We start from the raw sequence: 24,733 nt of genomic DNA, 5'->3' as shown, positions 1-24,733 counted from the left end.
CAACTGGGGTTTGTTTCGTTCTTTCTGGGAACATCATGCTCTTTCTGAGCTAACCTGCATGCAGCCATAACCCTTCCTGTGTTATGGGCTCTGGAGAGCCATAGCGTGCAGAAGCTAGCTGCACTGTCATTAGTATTATGCATTCCATCAATGTCTTGCAATGTATGTTTATTTGTGAAAATCAAAATATTAAAAAAAAACGCATGACATTATGTGAATAACAGCTTCACCTAGAAATGGCTTTTACTCATTTACCTCCAATGCTGTGAAGAATTATTTCAAAGTTATACCAAAGCTCTACCATCTAATCTAATATTATGGCCAAAATTATTTCAAATATTTTAGTAATTTACCTTATTTTTGACCCCATCTTCCAATACAATAAAACCTTGTGTTGGTGTCAAGTCCAGCAAAGGGTCAGATCCATTAATACTTGTGACGATGTACTGCACAGACACGATTCCAAATGTTCCTTGTGGTGGATTTCGCACAATGTGCAGTGTTGCAACACTCTCTGATAAACCAAGGGCAGTTGGCTCTTTAAGGAAAATGTGCTCAGTGCTGTTAAACAACAGAATCCCACGTCCATCATCATTCACAGAGATAGTCACTGTGGCTGCAAATAACAATAATATTCTGTAAGTAGAAACCCAGGTGGATTAAATAAATCTTTCGCAGACCATGGCTCTTGTACACAATTCAAGTATTATTTAAATAAGATCAGGAATTCTGTTTTGCGACCTTTCAGAGAGCTCGAAACATCTCATCAAACTCTTAGTTGCAAAAAAAAATCCTCATCTTCTCTGTGGTATTTGACCGATTATGTTTTCTATAGTTTTTGTATAACCTCTCCATTATTTCCGTAATGGAAATAATCTATGCTGCATTTGAACTAGTTGAGAGTTGCCTGCCATCTTGAAAGATTTGTGTGAACATCTCCTCCACTTTATTTTCCACGAGCACACCATCTTCCTATCTTCTACATATTCCTTTGTTTTGCTCCAACTTTCCCTCAGGTTTCATTGAAACAAGTTCCATCCAGCATATTTACTGCTTCAACAACCAGAGTATTCACATATATGTTCCAAGGATTCCCTTCCTTATTGTCAAGAACATGGTTACTTCATTTTATCACACTTGATTATGCCCTCAACATTAGGCTTAAATCACACATACAACTAGAATCAAGAGATTCTCCTCTGTAAAATACACAAAAATCTCCTCACAAAAATACCCATCCACTTTTGCCTCCTGCCACAATGGAAATGCTGCAGTGAATTTGCTGTTTCCCTTTGGACTCCATGAATTTTTTCGTTATTTCCCATGTTGACATATGGTACCTTGTCAAAAGCCCTGGTGAAATATATTCAGACCAACTGCAGATTTCTATCAAGGTGTCTTTTTCATTAGTCTGACATGATTTCTCCTTAAATTTATGTGATGATAGTAATTTGTAGAATTACACGTCACAGAAACCCAGAAACAGGGCTATGCTTTAGCCCAACTCATCCATGCTAATCAAGATTCCGATCTTGACTTGTCCCATTTACCTGTATTTGGCATTTATCCCTCTAAACCTTTGTGGTGGAACACGGTAATGCAGGTGGGGACCTCAATGGACTGCTCTGACTGTCCTGCCGCCGGCCAACTAACTCCTCCCTGTGGTTTCCTAATAAAGGCTGAGAGGCCTAGTCTACCTCAATTCCAGTCTTGGATCCGAGCCAGAACCATGTGGTTACATACTGGATGTTTCAGCATATTCATGTCTTTGACCACATGCTTCGTGTCTGCTTGTGGTTATTGAACATGCTCCAATTTAATGTCCTGATTACTTTGCCACGGACAAGGCGACAGTCACTGAGCCCATGAAGTGCAATTACTGCAGCCAAACCAAACAATCGAGAAAGTACCGCACAGTCCTTAGGACGACCTGTTTGAACTGCTGGAGGAAGGAGAACTATGCTAAGGTATGCCTCTCTAAACCCTCCCCCCCACCCCCCCTTCCAGCAGTGCCGTGCGTGGGCTGCGACCCGCATCACCATCTTGGGTCGACCCTCTTCTGGCGTCACTACCGGTAGCCAAGAACCGAACAGAGGGAACAGGAGACCGATGACATGGGAGGACGACACGTCAGGCGTCTCTTCCGGACCATATTGCACGCGAACCCAATGTTACAGCAGTAGCAACTCTGACAAGTTGACACTAGCCTTCATCATGCTGGACCAGAAAGGCCACACCAACTGGAGCAGTTGATGATGGACATTGAGGTAATGGTCACACCACGGTGTACTTCCTGAATATTGTGGACAAGTACTCATGCTTTCCACTTGCAATCACCTGCCCAGATATAACCACGCCCATGGTCATTAAAGCTCTCCGCAACCTCTTCACCTTGTTCGGATACCACAGTTACATTCACAGTCATGAGTGAGGAGTTACGTCAGTACTTCCTGTCCAAGAACCACCAGTTACAAGCCCCATGGGAACAGGCAGGTTGAAAGGGAGAACAGCACAATCTGGAGGGCAATCCTCTTGGCCCTCGTCAAAAGGAATGCCCATCTCCCAGTGGCAAGAGGTCCTTCCGGAAGTGCTACGAACCACCAGGTCCCTACTATATACTGCAACTAATGCCACCCCACGAGAAACTGTTCTCCTTCCCTAGGAGGTTGGCGTCGGGAACCACACTGCCAGTTTGGCTGATGACTCCCCTAGGCCAGTGCTTCTAAAAAGACACATTAGGACCTAAAAGGCAGACTCGCTGGTGGAGGAAGTACACCTCCTGCACGCCAACCACCAGTACGTCCACGTAGAGTTCCCCCAGTATGCCCATGTACAGACAGGTGGGAAGACACAGTGTCCGTCTGGGACCTGGCTCAAGCAGCGGCCCCGACACGGGAGGTGCACCCAGAAGCCCTTGTCAGTGACCAGCTGGTCCCAGGTATCACCCCCTTGTGACCTGGCCATAAATGTTGACCTCCCCCCCATCCATTCATTTAAGCACATGGAATTGGGCCAGCTAAAGTGAATTAAAGCCTATTGTTTCTCACTCACTGTCTTTGGAGTCATTGATAGAGCGTATCAGTTACATTATACAAATATTTTGTTATCAAGAATCATATAGAACATTACTTAAAGACCTTTCAAAGAAAATTAAAGAAAGTGATTACAAGTTTTGTGTGTTAAAGGTAAAGGATTTAAATACAAAAATTAAAGTGTGCTGACCAGCTGTATCACAGACTGGTATGGAGATACCAAAACCCTTGAGCGTAAAGCACTGCAAAAGGTAGTGGGCATCACAGGAAAAACCCTCCCCATCATCGAGAACATCTACGGGGAACAATGCCATCTGAGAGCAGCATCAATCATCAAGAATCCACACCACCCAGCACACGCACTGTACTCGCTGCTGCCATCAGGAAAGAGGTGTCGGTGCCACAAGACTCACACCTCCAGGTTCAGGAACAGCTGCTACCCCTCCACCATCAGACTCCTCAACGACAAATTCAGAGACTCATTTACAGACTCGTAGTTTTGCACTTGATTGATTTTTTTCTCTCTCTCTGATTTGCAGTTTATATATGTACGTTGAGTACAGATTTTTTTGTTTGCACTACCAATAAGTGGTAATTCTACCTCTTCCACAGGTAAAAAAAATCTCAGGTTTGCATGTGATGTCATGAATGTACTCTGAAAATAAATCGGAAATCTGAATATTTAAAATGGGTAAAACGTGTTATTTGTGTGCTTGCACAAAAAATCTGTACCTGGATACTTACTAAGCAAAAACTCATTATATTACCTATGGTTCTTTCCCCCAATTCTAATCCTGAAGAGGGATTAGTGAGAATCATCTGAAAATCTTCATCTCCTTCTGGAGTATCGTCATCATAGATTGCAACCTCCACGTTTTTATACCTTTCTCCATCACCAAAATAAATTATCTGAGAAGTCAAGAAAAATAATTTATCACAGATTCAAAATGGATTAGTGCCTCAAGAGAAATTAAATGAAACTCTCAGGAAATAGAGATGTCAATGTGTAGGCTGACATATGATATTTAAGCCAACATTTATAACCCATCCCTCATTAACTTAGAAGGCTGTGGTAAGCCACCTCGTTGATGTGCAACAACACTTCTGGTCAAGATACCCAATATTGTTGGGTAGGGGATGCCAGGGTTTAGCAATAACAATACAATGAAGAGTCTGTAACTTCAATAGGAATCTGCAGGTGGTAGCAACTTAATGCCTTTTCTGTCCTTTTCTTCTTGGTCATTGGTCAGAATAAACTTTGCATCTGCATTTTTTTCTTTAAATAAATACATTTTTTTCTTTTTTGGCCACAGATTTTTGCCAAAATCTGCCAGTGGTGGTGGGTGTGAAGACAAATGACTGAAGGTTACCTGTCTAATTTTTGAACACAAATTTAAATTTAGAGATGCATCATGGTGAATGGCCCTCCTGACCACAAGCTCAGGTCGTCCAAATACAGTGCACCAATTAACCCTCAAACCCTTTAAGTATGTATATACAACTGTGTCTGCGTGGTTGAACATTGAACACAGTTGAACCATGTTAAGCCATCAATAAGCTACTTGTTTCGCTACTGTGGTGATATGTATATACAACTGTGTCTTGAGTCGTTGGCCCGCCCACTGATGGCTTACTTCCTAACAACTCCTCCCCTTGTGACCTGGCCAGAAAGGTTGACCTTCTTCCCCCTCTCGATTCAGTTGAGCACATGGAATCGGGCCAGCTACAATCTAAAGTGTTTAAAGCCTATGGTTTCTCACTCATTCTCTTTGGAGTTATTGATAGAGTGTATCAGTTATGTCATATGAATTTTATACAAATATTTTGTAATTAAGAATCAACATCATAGAGAAAACCCACACTGTCTGTGTTGACGGACAGTGCCAAATTTGAGCTTGGCTTGCTAGCGCCATAATAGCTTGGCACTAAGAGCTATTTTAGTTGTGCTTCCCTTAAACAAAGGCTAATCTATTGGATCAGAGATTTTGTAAATATAGATGATTGTAAAATAATATTGGCCCAATTCTAGAACACCATTATGGGTCGGAAAAGAAACAAGTTTACTCAAATTTGAAGTTTACATTTGGGCTTCCTGAACTTAATATAACACGTTGATCTAAATAGAAATACAAATGATACAAAAATATTGGGCTATAACTCATTAGGGTACAATTAAACTAAATTTAAATTTAAATTCATATGCAGCCATTTTAAATGCAAAAATTACACTTCAAAATTTTACCATTGACTTTAAAACTTTTGCCTGAAGCTTCAGTATTTTTTTTTTTTTTTAAACACACATCCCTACTTTCAAATAGAAATCACTGTAAATCCAAGAAATTCCAAGCAATGCTTCTCTCTTCCCTTCTCCCTTGTTCCTTGCTCCAATATCCTCCCCCCTCACCACCTATCCCAAAAGCTCCCTGTCACTGCAAACTAGGCCAGTACAAGGCAAAACAAATAGTCTACAAATATGGGAAATCAATTCATTTCTAACATTTTGAAATTTTATTTTAAAATTGCAACTCACCATTGGTTGGACGTGGAAATCCAATCCGAGCTGTGCTTTTCGGTTCTGGGGATAGCAAAATAGTGATACATTCCCATATGCGCCCCTTGCTCGATATATCATCAAGGTAAGATTTCCCGTAGATTCATTTACCTTCACACTTGAAGAGAAAACATAGTAAAACCTTATCTACCGGGTAACAAGTGTTCCAATAAAGCAGTTCTAGAAAACGGGTGCCTGAATTACAAATTTAAATAATTTAACGACCAATGCATCCAAAATGGTTCTGATTACCAGTAATCACCTTTTTTTTTTTAAATAATGTCCAAATAACTTGATTTAATCCCTCTGCAACCATGGATTTAGTATAATCTTTATCAATGACTAATATTATTCTACAATTGATACTGTTCACCTTAATATGTAATCAGAATTTATTGTCTTGAACAAGTCATGAAATACAGGGTTTTCGGCAGTGTCATCGTGCAGACATTCATATTATGAATCATCTTACTACTTTTAAAAGGAATACTGCCCGAAAAGTAAGGCAGTGTCTTTGATTCATTGATTATTCAAGAATCTGAAGCCAGCAGGGAAGAAGCCGTCCTTGTGCTGCTGAGTGCTCGTCTTTAGGCTCCTGTACCTTTTTTCCAATGGTAGCAGAGTGAAGAGGGCATGGCCTGGGTGGTGGTGGGGGGGGGGGGTCTTTGAGGATAGAGGCTGCTTTTTTTTTAAAGATTCCACCTCGTGTAGATATCCTCGATGGAGTGAAGTCTGGTGCCTGTGATATCGCAGGCTGAGTTAAAAACTCTGAAGTTTTATTTGATTCAACCAACCAAAATGCTCTTCATTGTACACCTGTAGAAGTCTTCAGGAGTCTTCGGTGACATACTAAATCTCTTCAAACACCTCACAGAGTATAGCTGTTGGTGAGCCTTCTTCGTGATTGCATCAGCATGAAGGCTTCAGAACAGATCCTTGGAGATGTTGAAACCAGGAATTTGAAGTTCTTGACCCTCTCCACTATTGAGCCATCGATGAGGACTGTGTCATGTTCCCCTGACTTCCTTCTGAAGTCCACACTCATCTCTTTGATTTTGCAAACCTTGAGCGCAAGGTTGATGGCATGACACCACTCAACGAGCTGACCGATCTCCCTCCTGTACACTTCTTCATTGCCGTTTATGGTGTCATCGGTAAACAAGTAGATCGCATTGGAACTGTGCCTGGCCACACAGTCATGGGTGTATAATGAGTAGAACAGTGGGCTAAGCACGCATCCTTGGGGAACACCTGTGTTGATAATCATGCCAATACATAAAGCTATCACAGGGCTTGGAATCCAAAAGGTTGTATGTTTGCAATGGATTTGTGATTTTATCCTTTTCTCATGTCAAGTATTCTAACACTCTTACATTGTGATTGTTACAATTTAAGAGATGTAGGTCAACTCCAAGAATTTTTATGAATTATGAAAGAATTTTTATGCTCATGTACTGTTTCTTCAACTAACACATTTCTTATTGACGCTCACAGAAAAAAATTGTAAACTTTCAATTATAAAATTAAATTCAAAGCTACAAACTAAATCAAAATATTGTACTGAATTCAAAGAGAAAATAACCTAACTGGAGAGAATAACAATGTTCTTGACTTACTTAATGTTTTCCCATTGAATGACTCCCTTCACACCATCATTTGCATCTATAGTTATTTGAGAAATCTGTCGTGTTGCATCTGGAAATTAAAACCAAAGCTTGAAAACCAAAACCAAAAGCAAGTAATTGAATTATTTAATAAAAAGTTTTCATAACATACATGAATAAAGGAGGCATAAATTGATCGTTGCTGGAGATAAGCTGGTAGGAAGACATGGGAGATAAGTTTGGACAGAATAGGAACCTAAGCATATTTGAAAAGACAAGCAGGAACAAGTTTGGGTTTTGTAGTTGATGACTGCAGATCAGAAGAGAGCAACGAGGTTTATTTGGATTGGGCAGATCAGAGACAAATCTACTATCAAAGACTTGAATGAACTATTAAAGAATGAAATTTACAATGTCATAACCTAAATCAAAAGAGAATGATGTCTCCAGGAAGCACAGATTGAACCCATTTCAAAAGACAAACAGGAAAAAATCTAGAATGCAAGAGAAGAATGAAACTATGTTAGGAAATAGAAAGAAAAGTTGATGTAGGGAAAGAGAGAGAGAGAGAGAGAGTCAGCAAGACAAAGATAGCATCATGGCGCGAGCAAGATAGATAATATGATGGCGCGAGCAAGATAGATAGTGTGATGGCGCGAGCAAGATAGATAGTGTGATGGCGCGAGCAAGATAGATAGTGTGATGGCGCGAGCAAGATAGATAGTGTGATGGCGCGAGCAACAAGATAGATAGGGTGATGGCATGAGAGAACTATAGCACATATATAAATAAACTTAGAATACACACCCAGTTGAGGGGGGAAAAGTGTTATATCAGATTTGATGAGCTTCACAGATGTTAAATTCACAAGGAAGACTTCCTGCAATTCGGGAATTTCATCCTGCAAAATATACATTTCCTTACAACAAAAGCAACCACACGTTTCCTCAGTTCTCATTTATAAGAAAAAATACTATCCTGCAACTTAAAATGCAGTATCACACAACTTACAAGTTCATTAACTTGACCTGAAATTTTAGGAGTGGAAAAAAACAGGTCAACACAAGTAACGCTAACCTCCTGCTCTGCCCCTATCCTCCTCCTCCCACAAACACTAGAGGGGGACAAGATGTGATCCTAGAAAACTGTATGAGTCTCAGGTTTCTGTCAACCAAAGCTGTGTCATCTGCATGCGGCAAGAAAGACAAATTGACTGAGAATAATTTTTGTGTTCTTTCATTTATATTTTCCATGAAAAAATTTTATTCTGCATCTCCAATTTTTGGGGGGTTATTTTTGAATTCTACACAGGCTAATTTTGGGTCACCTGTATTATGCTTCAAAGAGTAGCAGGCAGTGGGTTTACATTGCCATGTAAAGGATTCAATTGAGAGAGATAGGAACTTTCAGAATGTGCCCTCATTAGCACCTGACAACGAAGATCATGATTTCGATTCTAAAAAGTGTTGGATCACAAAATAAAACTAGCCTTCACTTAAGCCATTTGTTTCAAATCAGTGCTAAAGTTTTTAGTTTAAAAAAAATTGAAGTGTTTTTTAGAACTTTGTCTCTTGCGTTTTTCCAAAGTTTACTTTTTGTGCTTTAGTTCAGAGCAAACACAAACAACTTTTTTTGCAGGTGCAGCTTGTTTATTGAATGAAGTGAAACACAAAAAGTCTGCAGACACTGTGACTATAGTCAAAACACGCAGTAAACAGTTCCATTACTGTCACGTAATACTACATTTAGAATGCAACATACACAAAATTCTTTAACTTTGTCTACCATAAGGAAGACAGCGAGCCGCCACTTTGTCCATCCAGCACCCCTAACAGTGAGGAACAAATGCGCAATCCCCGGTTTGCAAGGCCAGTGCTCTAACAGTAAATGCTGGAGGTTGTCAGCCAGTCTCGCAGCGTCCATAGGATGTAAAGATACATGACCAACTTTTTGAGCCTGAGCCCTTCTTCAAGGTATTTCATCATTAATGTATCTTTATCTCCTATGGACACTGAGAGACTGGCCAATTTCCTCCAGTAAATGCTCCAAAAAACAGTTTATTGAAAGAATAGTGGTTTATTGGGGAAAAAAATACTTGGCTTATTGGGAAAAAATATACTTTTTCCCTTTTATGCAGGCTTTCATATCCTTTCAGAATTTGAACAGAGAAGCAACCACAGCATGTAAACTCCCAATACTACAATGAATGGCCTGCTATTCATCATCTTCCTCATATATTAAAATCTATTAATGCTGGGTGGAAGCTCTTGTCAATAACATCAATACATAAACACTGTTAGAACAATATTTCCTTCGCTCAATTCTTGGAAAACTATTAAAAGAACAAAGTAATGTGGATTAGTTATGAATTAATTTTGAAGCTACAATGGTGGGTATCTTGTATTGCTTTGAATGATTTAATGCAAACTTTTATTTTTCTGGAACGTTTTATCACAGCAGGAATTCTCATCTTTAAAATGGATGTTATCAATATAGGTTACAGAAATTTAAACTTGCCAGCATATTTGGTGGGGGGGGGGGGTGGTCATGCATGCATATCCTTTGCAATCTGGCTGAAGACAAGATCAGTGGTTCTCAACCTTTTTCTTTCCACTCACATACCACTTTAAGTAATCCCTATGCCATCTTGATAAATAAGGGATTGCTCAAGGTGGGAAGGGAAGGTTGAGAATCACTGCTCTAGACCCAATTGTTACTGAAATAATTTGGTTGAGAAAGATTGTCATTGGCCCATTTCCATTGGAGTTATGAAACCATGCACATAACAAGTCAATTAGGTACGATTAAAACAGTTGTTTTCAAACTTTTTCTTCCCATTCACATACCACCTTAAGCAATCCCTAAAGCAATCACAGAGCACCTGTGGCATAAGAAATACTTAAAGTGGTATGTGAGTGGGAAGAAAGAGGTGAAGAACCACTGTTTTAGATATTTATGGAATAGATGCATGCTGCTGCTTGCTTTGCAAGGATCAGCCAAATAAATAAGTTCATTCAACAGTAATCACTGAACAACAGTAGTCCTGAACAGCCATTCTCAGCAAGAGCCATATGTTCCCCCCTCCATTACCCCCCGAGGCAGGTCACAAGACATTTAAGAGGTGGCCAGAGACTGAAATCATATTAAAATTGTGTTCTAGATAGTCAGTAGGAGAAAAGTGCGGAAGAACCCAACTAAACTTGACCACTTCACAGGGAAGGAAAATATAAACTTTGAGCAGAGACCTAAAGGGGACATAGCCAAAAAAAAAGTTGAGAATGTAACAGTGATAGCCACTACACTAACCGTGCCACCTTCATAATCAACTCCCTCCCCTCGCACTGACAGCTCGACTCACCTCCACGCCTGTGTCTCGATCAATCCCTTGGCACAACCCAACTCACCTCCACGCCTGTGTCCCGATCAGTCGCTTGGTGCAACCCATCTCACCTCCACACCTGTGTCCCGATCAGTCCCTTGGCGCAACCCAACTTACCTCCACGCCTGTGTCCCAGTCAGTCCCTTGGCGCAACCCAACTCACTTCTATGCCTGTGTCCCAGTCAGTCCCTTGGCACAACCCATCTCACCTTCACGCCTGTGTCCCAGTCAGTCCCTTGGCGCAACCCAACTCACTGCCACGCCTGTATCCCAGTCAGGCCCTCAGTGCAAACCCACTCACCTCCACCCCAATGTCCTGGTCAGGCCCTCAGTGCAACCATACTTACCTCCACACTAATGTCCTGGTCAGGCCCTCAGTGAAAGCCCATTCAGCTTCATGCCTGTGCCTTGATCAACCCTTTGGCTCACCTGTATTTAAGTTTGAACCCAATTCGCTGGCACTGTAACAGCGTTGCACTAACAACTCACTGTCACAATTAACTCCCCCCCCACCCAAGTTTACAGATAAAGCCTTATTAATATACTGAATAATATACTAATAATGATAAAGACTCTTCCTAGGCAAGGATAGGGCGACCCTTTGGTAGAGTTGCCCCAGTGGTGAGCAGCATCGGCCGGCTCTTCGTCCTGGGCAACGCCATTTTATTCCAATACCACTTTATTCAAACAACTGCTGGGAGCGGGGTATGACCTGGGCACTCCACTGCCTGTATGTTTATTCCCATCTCACCAAGGGGTTGCGTGTTGCTGCAGAGAACATTTACAATTTTAAACTTTTATTTAAACTTTATTTATTTTATCTTAAAATGTATTTATTTACCTCCTCGTTTTTTTTTGCCATTCACACAAGTTTCTGGTTAATTGAATGCCGGATAATGGGAATTTTACTATACACAGATTTTTAACAGGTCGCATTTCATCTCACAATAGATGTAAAGTGACATTAGAGGGAGCACAGACTCAGATACAAGAACAGATTACATAAATCTGGCTTTGCTTTCAAAGCGGAGACTCACAAGAGGCTGCAGATACTGGAAACTGAAGCCAAATATAATCTGCTGGAGGATATCAGCAGGTTAGGTAACATCAGTGGGAGAAAAAGAATGGTCGGCATTTCAAGCAGAAACTTCTCATCACCTCCAACCATCCTTTGCCTCCCACTGATGCTATTCGGCCCGCTGAGTTCCTCCAGCAGATTTTATTTGGCTTGTTTCCAACGCAACCTGGTTGTTGTGCTTAAGAGAATCAATTATTTGGAAATATTCATGTTCTTTTCCCATCACTTCTTCAACTCTCCCCATCACCACGGTGCAACACTCCAGGACAATTTTATTCCCATAACATGACGAACATTTTATTTACACCTGTTATCAGTTTAGCAAACAAATCACTGCATTTCTCTTCTGGGATGATAAATGGATGATGGCAGCAGGTCAGTTTGACTGCTGAACCAGCCGCCAAAATTTCAGCCAACTTATCAAGAGGTGTAACTCGGAATTCTATCTTAAATTTTGGGGAGGAGATTTAAATTCAAATCAATAAATAAATCTCAATGACAATAACCCTGAATCCACAAATTGCCCTAAAAACACACCAAAGTTCATCAGCTAGGAAATCTGCCATCTTTACCCAACGTGACCCATATATGACAACATGCCTTTAAATGCAGTGAAAAATTACTTTTTTAAATTCAGATAATAATTACGGTAGACAATAAATACCAATATTCTCAATCATTCCCACAATCCCATCAAAGACACAAGCACGCAGAAACTGCGGAAGGTACCGTTAAAAGGTCACAGTTTTCAAATGTGATTTGTGTCTCCCGAGTTTTGATTCACCTCTAAAATAGTGACATTTATGGTTGTGGTCACTTCGCCTTCCTCCATTATAACAAAACCAGATTTAAACAAAAAATCGAGACCAGGCTCAGCCAGGAATTCCTCAGTTTGGTTGGGAGGTTGCAACGACCCTTGAACCGTCTCAAATGTAACGTTAATTGCTCCTGTGGAACAGAAGATGACATATAATCAAGAAGAAATAAAGTCATGGTAATCTCTTCATGTATCGTTCCACCATAATAATGCAAACTGACTGGGTAAATTAATGGAAACTGTTTGATGCCTTTAGATTTCAGAAAGAAATTCATATTTTCTTCATTGTCACAAGGCCTTAAAAATTCAAATTTGCAAACTCTATTATGATTTATTAATTGCTGTTTTATATGTATTGATTTTAAGCAAAATATTAATAGAAATAGTTACACTAAATATTCAGAATTAGAATTTATTGTCATGAACAAGTCATGAAATTCGGTGTTGAGGGACAGTTCCCTCTCTCCCTCAATATTCCTAAGGCCTCACTATTTATTACTCTGATTTGCTCTCCCAAAGTTTAATTACTTGCCCTCATCGAGATTCAACTTCATTGCTCTGCCCATCTTCCCAACATATCAACATTTTCCTTCAGAGTAGATTTAATACAGAGATAAGGATGCCCTGCTTCTCCCAGAGAGTTGCAAATCTGTTTAAGAAAGCAGTAGCAGCTGCCTCATTCAATATGAAGCCACAGGTAGATAGTGTTTTGCATAGAAAAGAGTTAAAGGTTATAGGGGAAAAGGCAGGTAAGTCGAGCTGAGCCTGCAACCAGATCAGCCATGATCTTGTTTAATGGTGCAGCAGGCCCAATGTGTCAGATGGCCAATTCCTGTTCCTACTTTTTATAATTGTTTTTTTAGATATACAGCACGGTAACAGACCATTCAGCCCATGAGCTTGTGCTGCCCAATTACACCCAGTTAACCTACAACCCCTGCTAGGTTTCAAATGGTGGGAGGAAACTGGAACCCCGGGGAAAATCCACACAGACACAGGGAGAAAATACCAACTTCTTACGGGCAGTGCTGGATTCGAACTCCCATCCCGATCGCTGATGCTGTAACGGCACTGCACGAATCGCACCGCCCCCATTTTCCCTCAGTCTTAAACTATCTTCCTCACCAACACTAATATATTTTTGCAGAATCTGCAAATAGTTAACATATAACATGAAATGCAAACTTGCCAGAACTGATGCCTGTGGCACATGAGTAACCACAGGCTTCTAATCATTTCAAAAAATCCTCCTTTTTTTCCTCCTCGACTCCTATTAGCAAGCCAAGGTTCCAATTTTCCAACTTATCTTGGATCTCATGAGCTTCACTTTTTGGACTCTCTTCCTCTGTGGAACCTTGTAAAGGACTTTAAAGGTCCATCTAGATTACATCAACCACACATTCCACATCAATCTATGATCTTCCTCTCACATAGATGTGCCAATTATCTATGAATAATCTTCACAATGGTAGGTTAATAATTCCCTATGTCATCATTTTGGTGAAGATTCTCACATTCTTTAAAAATAATGCCTGATTATAGTATTAAGTGAATACATTCTGCTTTTTTGTTGCGATGCGTAGTTTCAGAGATTTACAGGAATCAAATCTTCATCAAAATATTCCTTTACTGGGATTTTTTAAAGTCATTTTTTTAAATTAGTATATTTTTCATATCTCAGTTTTTTATTTATTTCCACTCCATAGAATTTAAATGTTATTAACTTGCAAAATAACACGAATATTCAAATACATAGCCATTGAGGTGGAAATGCAGTGCTATTTATATTTGTGCAAGTGCATCAAACCCAGCTGCAATCAATTTACTTAGTCCAATCCTAACTCAAACCCTAACGTTTAATAGACGACAGAAAACAAGAACAAGGCAAACCAACTATTTTCACTTATTTAAAATATATTTGGAAATGCTTAATCAAATGTTGGTTCTGATCAATATCGTTACCTAAGGATCCAAATTCCCTAATAACATACAGATGAATGGCTTTGTCGCCTTCCTTAACAGAAGCAGATTGAGATGAGAGAGCGAACATCACGACTCCATGTGGGTCATCACTGGCATCCACCGTCAGAATGGCTGTCGATCCCTGGATGTCAAGAGAAGCTGCGCCAGTTGGGGGAATGCCTGGCAGACGGGAAGATAAAGAAAGCCTTTCATTTTTCTCGAAAACACAAGATAATCATCATGCCAAACCTTTGTATTTCAAGGAATCATACAAGATCCAATTAGCACCTTGTTGGATTGTTATGACATAACTAAGAAGCCTTCGCCTTAATGTTCAAATTGCATTCGTATCCTGGAGAGTGGGGAAGAATCATTTGAAAGATTAATGGAAAATGACCGGATCCAAGGGCACAAGTTGCCAGTTTTTGAGAAAGCTCATGTTTTGGAGATTTGCTGTAGCACCCTGTCTAATCGAGGAAACTGGGAACGAATAAGGAGGAACCATTCATGGGAGAGAGAAGATATTGACAGGCTGCAGTTAGGAAACTGGAAAAACGTTGGGAGATGAAGGAACTGGAACTGTCTGAAGGACTGAGCTCGATGTTTATAAAATCGAATTGTGGAAGAAAGTGAATCATACAAATCAGACCAAGATAGTATCACAGAAGAAAAGTTTCGAAGCAACCCACTTGAGTTCATTTATCTTGCATGGAGATCTAACTGAACGATGCATTCAAAAGAAGCAGATTAGCCAGTAAATCCATTCCTATGCTAACACGAACGTCAATTAAAGTGAGCTCTTGGCATGGAGCATATAGTTAAAGTATATAGTGACAACATCAGTCTGCTGGAGGATCTCAGCAGGTCGAGCAGAAACAGTGGGAGAAAAAGAATGGTTGCCGTTTTGGGCTGTACATCTTCATCTTCATGAAGAGGTTAACAATATATTGGGAAGACCACAAGATAAAGGACAATGGAGCTTCTGGAAAAAAATGTGATGACTAAGATTGTGAATTGGGGTTAAATCCAGGCTATCCAAGGTATGAACTAAATAGTGGAATACTTTGTCTACTGCTACATGATAAGTTTACAAAGTAATCAGGCAGGAAAAGGAACATCAGAATAAACTCATCACATAGTTTCTCTTGGATTAACCCTGGTGTTAATAGAATAATTGTGACTGTTTACTCTCATCGCAATACGTACATAAAAATGCCATATTCTATACAATCAGAGGAGTGGGTAGACGTCATTTTCTTCTTTGAGGTTAAAGATCAATCAACTATATTCTATTTGACCTGAGAACACTTGTGTTGGTGATCACCCTGCTAAAATGAGGGAACCAAGTTTGTTATTTAAATCTGGTTTAAACCTTATTCGTATTGGAGGTGCAGTTATATGGCAAAACAGGACTTCATCTGAAGAACCTACTCTCTTTCATACAATTAATTTTATTGAAGTGAAAAAGAGGCTGGTTCTTGACAAGAGGGAGAGTGACACACGATTTGTCGCAATCGTATGACAATGATAATAATTTATCTGGAGGCGAGTTAAAAGCCCATGTACAAGGTGAACATGAAGAATGAGATGCAGAGCATGTGCTCTTACCATCATCAGAGCTAAAGTGCAGTGTTAACTTCACAGCCCCCCAAAAAATCTATCCTGGGCAATTGCCAGCCAGCTCTCTGAATTCTAAACATCATTATTGCCTCCTCTATCAACATCCTTCACTACCTGAAGCAAAGATTCTTCACTTTGAAGTACAGTCAGAGTGCTCAATATTACAGTGACCCAGTATGGTTCAAGAATGCCATTCAGCTTTGTCTACAGCAGGCCACTCATCCAAATGCAAACCACTCCTCGGCACAAATCAGTCACCACAGGCCCACTTGAGGGGGAAATTCATTCCAACTTGTTTTCATTGCCTTGAGCCCTTCCAAACTCAACCCTACAGTACTCTCTTTTGAGGCAGACATTTACCATGTTATAAAATGTAGGAAGCACTCAACAAATCAGGCAGCATCAGGGATTCCAGCCGAAAGGTATCATGTTATTACTGTAATAATTTCAACTATACGCAGTTTTCTTTCATAATCTCAAAATGCATTCTTCCTACTTGATCTATATTTACCATTGCCACAATGAACCTACAATACTAGGTTACATTACCTTGCGTTCTGAGATTTGACAGTGTAATTCTGTATTCCTCCCTTTCTTCGGGGATACTATCATCAAGTATGTGGATCGGAAAGGATGCATTAAAAACGCCCTACAAGTTTACATGGATCATAGACATAATTAGAACTCAGAGAGAACACAGCAGAAACATCAAAAAAATGCATTCAAATTGGACCAACACAAAACGAGAAGAGAAATTTAAAAAAAACAACTTAAATATAGATGTAATGGTAATGCACACAATGGATTGAAAGGGCACAAGGGACTTGGCACATAAATGCCAAAGACTTTTAGGAAAAAGATGTCCTCTTCACCTACAGGATCCTGTGAAAATATTCACTGTGCTGCTGACCAAATTCTTATTCTAAAGCCTGCCTCATAGTTGTCAATGAGTTATCATGGCAAATAATTCACTGCTGCCAATAGCAACCCAAAGCATCTGTTCAGTCTCTACAATGTGGAAAGGGGAGTTAAGGTCTGTTTTATTATATTCTTCTTCTTTCTTTGGCTTGGCTTCGTGGACGAAGATTTATGGAGGGGTAAATGTCTACGTCAGCTGCAGGCTCGTTTGTGGCTGACAAGTTCGATGCGGGACAGGCAGGGGAAAATTTGTTGGTTGGGGTTGGGTGTTGGGTTTTTCCTCCTTTGTCTTTTGTCAGTGAGGTTGGCTCTGCGGACTTCTTCAAAGGAGTTTGCTGCCCGCCGAACTGTGAGGCGCCAAGATGCACGGTTTGAGGCGATATCAGCCCACTGGTGGTGGTCAATGTGGCAGGCACCAAGAGATTACTTTAGGCAGTCCTTGTACCTCTTCTTTGGTGCGCCTCTGTCTCGGTGGCCAGTGGAGAGCTCGCTATAGAACATTTAGCCTTTTTTTAATTTCCTTTCCTCGATGGCTTGTTGTAATTTTAAGATTATTTTAAATTTCCTCAGTGGAAGAGGTGGTTATTTTCCATTTATAATCTTTAATTTCAAACAATGGGATCAAATACTTCTACATATAGGAGAACACAAGATGGCGACTTTATCTTTTAAATCTCGGACCAATTATAATATAAATCTGTACTTCTAAGTATTACATGTTAAAAGTGCTGTCACACAAGTCCTGAGATTCCCCACTGATGCTGGGTGCTTCCAGCATTTTCTATTTTTTTCCAACTATGTGCAGTTCTTGTCACCTGGCAAGAGAGCAAAAAACGATTCACGAGGAGGTTACTGGGACCAGAAGGAAACTCTGGGGATTTTATATTCTGGGTGGCTAATGGGTCATCCAAGAGAAGTACGCAAGGTCATAAGGGGTAGAGATGACGTGAATCATTATCAGTGCTTTCCCCAGGATGGGAGGGTCTATGACTCAAGGACATAGTTTAAAGGTGCCGTGTGGGAAACATTTAAAGGGCAAGCTTTTCAGAGGTTGGAGTGTACATGGTATGAGCTGTCAGAGAAAGTGGAAAAGACAAGTACAATTACGTTGAAAAGAAACTTAGAAGGTGCATGGATAGGATTCGAGCGATATGGAACAAGAACAGGCAAGTCCGACAAGCTCCGCTTGGCAACTTGATAAGTTGAGGTGAAAGGCTTATTTCTGTGCTGCATTGCCAATTTAGGTGGGATTCCGAATGAGAGCCATTCAGTTATAATCCCGTGGATGGAGGCTTCGCACCACTGGCTCATCAGCAAAGCACCGACACCAAAAGTCCGAACCTTTGGTCGTGAGCAAGATTACTATTGCAACAACACATATTGTCAATCGGGTATAATTACATATCCTATTGACAATATGCGTGTATTAATAATAGGGAACATGGGCTGAGTATAGACTGTCTCAAGACAGTCCATACTCAGCTCACGTTCCTTATTATTCGGTGAACAATTCAATGCTTTGTGAATTTTGCTTTGGAGTAAAAACCTAGTCATTTTTTGTGCTCAACAAGTGAAAATAGTAAATAACTTGTGTCCAGTAAATTCTAGAGCATGCTTATTATTACCTCAGAGAGCAAAAGGGTCCCTCTAATATCAACAAAATTTTGCTGAACATATTGCCCATGTATGTCCCAGTCAACAGTAATGTTTCCACTTCCAGGTGAAGTTCTCTCAATCCAAAACAGCAATGTTTCTCCTGAAAATTAGGAATCAGGTATCACATGGGATATTTAATGCATTTCCTACCAGCAAGAAACAGTAAGTGTATTAGGACACGCATCATTCATTTGGCTAATTAATCAAACACACAATGCAACAAGTATGCAATAAAATGCAAGCAACATGTATTTACTTGATCTTGCAGTCCTTAAATGTTCAGAATACTTTCAGAATGGATGAACTTAGAATATTTAAAATTAAATCAAGCAATAAAACCATGTATTTACAAATACCAATGCCCGAGAGATTATTTTTACTCAGATCCACTTTTTTTTTTTAAGAACAAGATAAAATAAATGTGTCATTATAAAGAATAACTGTTTATCTTTAAATCTCATTTTCTCCAAGATTTCAAATGTACTCTGTAGATTTGAACAAAATTGATCATTCAAACCTATGGTAAACAGTATCTATGGAACAAAGAAAAAAAATAGTGCACTTTATGCTTCTGACTTAAAGTCTTAAAATACACACGTCACTCCATTCCGGAAAAACAAGATCCACAAAAGATTGACAACTTACCACTCTCACCATGACTCCCTATTAATAGCCCCCTTGTCACTACCCCTGTGACCACAGGACATGCTCCACTCGTGCCCACACCTCCTTCCTCAGAACCATTTGGGAACCCAAAGAGTCCTTCCAAGTGAAGTAACATTTCAATTGTGAATCTGCAGGGTTTATCTGCTGCATCCAATGCGTCCGCTGTGCATCTCCTCTAAACCAAAGAGGCTAGACACTGACTAGGAGATCACTTCAAGAGCACTTTGAATCTCACAGTGACTGGCCACTATACTGCACTGCAAATCCCTGAGTGACATGTTTATGATGTATTTTGTCTCTCAGACTTAAAACCCACAGCCATTTAAGATTGGCATATCCAAAGCAACCCAAGATCACTATTTATATAAAAATTGTAAACTTCCACACTGAGTCCACTGTTGATATCAAGGATTGGGTGGTGGTAGAGATGTGCATTGGGCTGGAGGACTAGTAAGAACATAGTCCACGCTCCCTGAAGACATTACAAACCACACACAGATACAAATACATCTTTGGGTTGGCTATCTCGGCTGCACCATTTCATCAGATGCAAGGATCGACAATGAGATAGACAACAGACTCGCCAAGGCAAATAGCGCCTTTGGAAGACTACACAAAAGAGTCTGGAAAAACAACCAACTGAAAAACCTCACAAAGATAAGCGTATACAGAGCCGTTGTCATACCCACACTCCTGTTCGGCTCCGAATCATGGGTCCTCTACCGGCACCACCTACGGCTCCTAGAACGCTTCCACCAGCGTTGTCTCCGCGATACAAATACATACACACACACTATATATAGAAACATACCTAGATATATTCACACACACGCAGAGAAATATACCTGCATATACATACACATATATAGAAACATACCTGCACACACACACACACACACACACACACACACACACACACACACACACACACACACACACACACACACACATCTTTTCTTTGGCTTGGCTTCACGGACGAAGATTTATGGAGGGGTATGTCCATGGAGGAATTGCTAGAGGAGCTTGCACACACACATTTTAAAACACAGAATACTTGGAGGACTTTTGCAGAATGCTTTTTGCAAGAGGTAACAAAGTACCAACATACAGTTTGCCTGGGAACATGTGATCTTTGCAAGCTGAACAGAAAAGTTTTGCTCTCAGAGAGAGATGGTGTGAAAACAGAGAGGGAGGAGACAGAAGTAAGTTCCAGAGGGACAAGCTGGCAAACTTTGGAAGGCTGCCTGGTCAAAGGAGAAGGCTGGCAGTCTGAAAGGTGACCTGAAAGAAAGAAGGATCATCTGGAGAACCCTGAAGGGGGCAAGTTTTGTCAGCAAGACTGATTGAGAAGGAATCAGTTACAGATGTCCTGGAAAAGGAATATCTCTCTGAAAACCAGCAAGGACCCTCTTGAGTGGTAATCATTTGCTTGTTAAGCACCAAGACTGATGAACTTCATTAATGCTAACTTCTGTGCACAGTACAAGAATTACCTGCAACCAGTGAGATTGGAGGGTGATCCAAATAACCTTTCTAATCTTAAATATACATTACACACACCTGCGCTTAGTATTAGAGGGGGGATTAAGTGGGTTAGGTAGGTTAAGTAAGCAGATTAAGTAATAAGTTAAAGTTTAATTCAGTTTGCTTGTTCAAATATAATTAAAAACTACTTTTCTTTAAATAACCCTGTGTTGAAGTGGATATCTATTGCTGCTGGTTTTTGGGGTCCTCTGGATTCTGTAACATTGTACATACGCGTGTGTGTGCACACGAGTGACACTATCATGTTGTAGTTCATACTAAAGTAATTGACATTGCATAACTGCATGTAACAAAATATGTGCACTTGCATCTAACTGAAAAGTCAAAGGTTATTAAACCATATTATGCAAAACACTAAAAAAGGGTTGAACAATCACAAATTTGGACAAATTGACAGGCAAAGAGCATTCATTAAAATTTGGATTAAAACCAGAAAACAATAGAAAAAAAAATGCATTGACTTCGTTGTGCACAGCAGCTGACACTTGTTCAGTTAAAAAAGGAAAAGAAAGTTAGACAATTTTAGATACAATTTAAGATACTCAAACAGTGAAAGTGATAATTAAGCAAATGTGAACATTTTCTGAAATGCATTAAAAATTTTCAGATGTTTTGAAGGAAGTCCCACTCAGCTACCTATAATTCTGGTTTAAAAAAAATCTATTATTGTTTACATTTATTTGTTAAACATTGCATTAATACATAGAATTTTTATAAGATTCTGAAAGTATTGCAATTATATAATCATAATTTTTTGTTTTGTTAAAAATTAGGATTATAAACTAAAAATGTAATACATAATATAAACATCTTATACACACGCCACTGCATTGGCTTTTAAACATAACCTAATACGTCACAGGGAAGAGTCACCGCCCCCCCCCCCCCACTTTTCAAATATAGATGTTGCAATACAACATTGAATGTTATGAGTCATGCAGAAAAAATATGAATTGCTTTGTGTTCCAGAAAGGTAGCCTCCCCCAAAGTGCGATCACGAATTGTACACATTTTTTTTTACAACTGAATGGCCATTTCATTCAATAGAATTTGCAAACCTTGCTTTCAAAGGAACACAACATTTTGAATTTTTTCTTAATATCCAAAAAGTCACTCCTCACAGGTCTTGGAAATAAAATGATTTTGAAATAATTCCTTAAACACTGTATTATGTGGGCACACATACACAAAACATATTCTATTCTATTAATGTGTCCTATCCTTTATTTAAACAGCAACAAAAGCAAAAAGCATTCTGTACTGTGATAATCACACCAATTAAAATGTGGCAGAACTGTAAAAACTGCCAATATTTATTGGCATGGTACTTTAAATGTTTACCACAGCATCAGGATGTCATTGAACATCTCATCCAAAGAATTATTGTACAACTGGAAAGCAATTATAATCAATCTGGAAAATAAATTCCAGATTTATTTCCCTACTCCTACACAAAAACAGAAAGCTATCCAAGATTTTAAGTACTTTCAAGAACTTTAGCATTTAAATTCAGCACCGTTTTGGAGGCCTTCTGACCATTACAGCCTACCTCCTCCATTACAAACCCTGTGGGTCTTGGGAAAGGTGAAACTCGCAAGTAATCAGCCATAGGATTACTGTATTTTTAATTAACAAGAACAGTGATTAATATTTCTTCTCGCAACTAATTAAAAGCCAATAAATTTTGAGATTTTGCATTGATGGTTCTTTTTGACCAATCAGAATGTGCTTCAGCACCCACCATGACAGGCAAATTAGAAACATTAATGCAAAGGCACATTAAGTAAAATATCAGCATAATCCACTTCAGTAAATAGTTTAAAATGTGATTTAAAAGGACCATTTGTAATAATTTCATGAATTTCACATGAGAATTGATAGTAGTTTGAGAGCGAGGTTGGAATGAATGTAATGGTACTTGCCAACATTCCCTTTTTTTACATAAAAATACCTAATTCTTTCCTTTAGAGTTGACAAGAATAATTAATTATAAAAACGTTTCTGGAAAATGACCATTATAGATGGCCCCTCAGTATTCCCACAAATTATACATCATGTTGGAAAAAAAAGTTTTCACCAACGTTATTTTCTCAAGATATCTTGAGCAACAACAAAACTTGAAAGTTACAATCTTCAAATTGTGGTGGAACACTGTAATACAGGCTTTGGACTGGTTGGCCCGCCCCTGATACTGTAACTCCTCCCCTGCAAGGATTCCTAATAAAGGTGGTACTATGCAATCCCCTCCCTCAGTACTGCCTTGGAATCGGGCCAACACCACACAAGACATTGCTGTAAGTTTATGGTGGTTAAAACCTATTAATCTTGATTTCTGGTCTGTTAGGTCTAATTGATAGTGCTACACAAATACACTATTTTATGAACACAAAATATATGTGTCAAACATAATTAACAATTCACCTTTTGATTCTATAATCACATTTTTTTTGTCCATAACATCAATAAATGTTTTAATATCAGCATATTATACTCCAGTAAAAAAATTATATTCCAGCAAAATATAAATTGATGCATTGCAATTTCAGAAATACAGACCATCTCAACTTGAGCCCAACTTGGAGGCCGATCCAAATTCATCAAACCACTAATAAATTTGTAAAGGTAAATTGTCTATTTTAAAGCCATTATATAATAATCAGGTCATTTCTTTTTCAATATTTAATAGTTATTTAAAGAGTTGGGATTCTAAGGGTATAAAAACATTACAGGATTGCTTTGTAGAAAGACGGTTTCTTTTAATCAATTGAAAGAACGTTTTGGTATCGTGGAAAATTCTTTATTTGTTTATTATCAAATTCGATCTTTGGTGAAAAATATGTATGGTAGAGAGATGATTTGACCTATATTGTCGGAATTCAAGTCTTTGATTTCCTCTATACCAAAAAAGGGCTATATTTCTGTTATGTATCAAGTATTAGAAGACAATATGGATAAGCCAGAATGGGAGAAATCTAAATTTAAATGGGAAATTGACAACTTTTATTTTTCCTGAAGAATATTGGACGGATATGTGTTTATGATAGTGTTACTATATTGAAGAATGCACGGTATGGAATGGTTAATTATAATTTTTTTACATCAGTTATATTCAACTCCTGAGAAATTGAAAAAATATTGTTTCAGTAATTCAGATTCCTGTTTTAGATGTGGTACACGTGTTGGAACTTTTTTTTGCATGCTGTTTGGTCGTGTGTGTATGTACAACCATTTTGGGAAGAAATTAAGCTAATTTTGGAAAAATTGTATAAGTTTAAGTTACCGTTAGATCCATCCATTTTTTTATTGGATTCCTTTAAAGGGATTGGGGTTGGATAAATTTCAAATTGCATTTGTATATTTAGCATTGTCTGTAGCTCGAAAAATGTGTAGCAAGTACATGGAAAGATAATACAATGATTAACACAATGCGGTGGCAGAATGAAATGAAAGCTTTATTATGATAGAAAAAATTACAAATGCTTTGCATGATAATTATTCTTTTTTTGTTGACAAGTGGAGTATATCCATTTAATCTATTATATTTTTAGTTTCTGTTTATATATTTTTAGCTCTCCTTAAGAGAGCTGGCTGAAGGGGTGGGAGGGGATTTAATTTTGATTTTTTTTCTAATTTTATTTTTTTATTATTAATTTTTTGATATAAAAATGTTGTTATTGTTCGTATTTTGTAATTATTACTGACAATTTTTCAAATAAATAAAGTAAAAAAAAACATAATTAACAATAATCCCTTGACAGGGGAATACAAAACAACATGAAGGAAAATTCAAAAATGTCAAGACATGGATTGGTCCATTACAAAGTAATTTCATCCTGTCAAAATGTTGTTGACCTATAATAGATTAATATCTCAATTTCCAATTGGTCATTAAGAGTTATTCTGCG

The 24,733-nt window shown here is 38.9% G+C and overlaps 1 protein-coding gene across 1 annotated transcript in view; it reads right to left on the bottom strand.

Moving 5' to 3' along the window:
• Positions 1-24,733, bottom strand: part of adgrv1 (adhesion G protein-coupled receptor V1) — a 537,083-nt gene that overhangs the window by 375,444 nt on the left and 136,906 nt on the right. Inside the window, exons 36-44 of the mRNA XM_069918000.1 lie at positions 18,587-18,717; positions 16,593-16,692; positions 14,424-14,603; positions 12,429-12,592; positions 7,995-8,088; positions 7,200-7,278; positions 5,563-5,701; positions 3,800-3,941; positions 354-616 (exon numbers count right to left, since the gene is read on the bottom strand). Coding sequence (XP_069774101.1) covers positions 354-616; positions 3,800-3,941; positions 5,563-5,701; positions 7,200-7,278; positions 7,995-8,088; positions 12,429-12,592; positions 14,424-14,603; positions 16,593-16,692; positions 18,587-18,717 — 1,292 coding nt within the window. The remainder of the gene's footprint in view (positions 1-353; positions 617-3,799; positions 3,942-5,562; positions 5,702-7,199; positions 7,279-7,994; positions 8,089-12,428; positions 12,593-14,423; positions 14,604-16,592; positions 16,693-18,586; positions 18,718-24,733) is intronic.

The sequence above is a fragment of the Narcine bancroftii genome, chromosome 1 (genome assembly GCF_036971445.1).
Source record: "Narcine bancroftii isolate sNarBan1 chromosome 1, sNarBan1.hap1, whole genome shotgun sequence".
NCBI lineage: Eukaryota > Metazoa > Chordata > Chondrichthyes > Torpediniformes > Narcinidae > Narcine > Narcine bancroftii.
The sequence above is the reverse complement of the archived record's forward strand: the minus strand, read 5'-3'. Positions and strand labels throughout refer to the sequence as shown.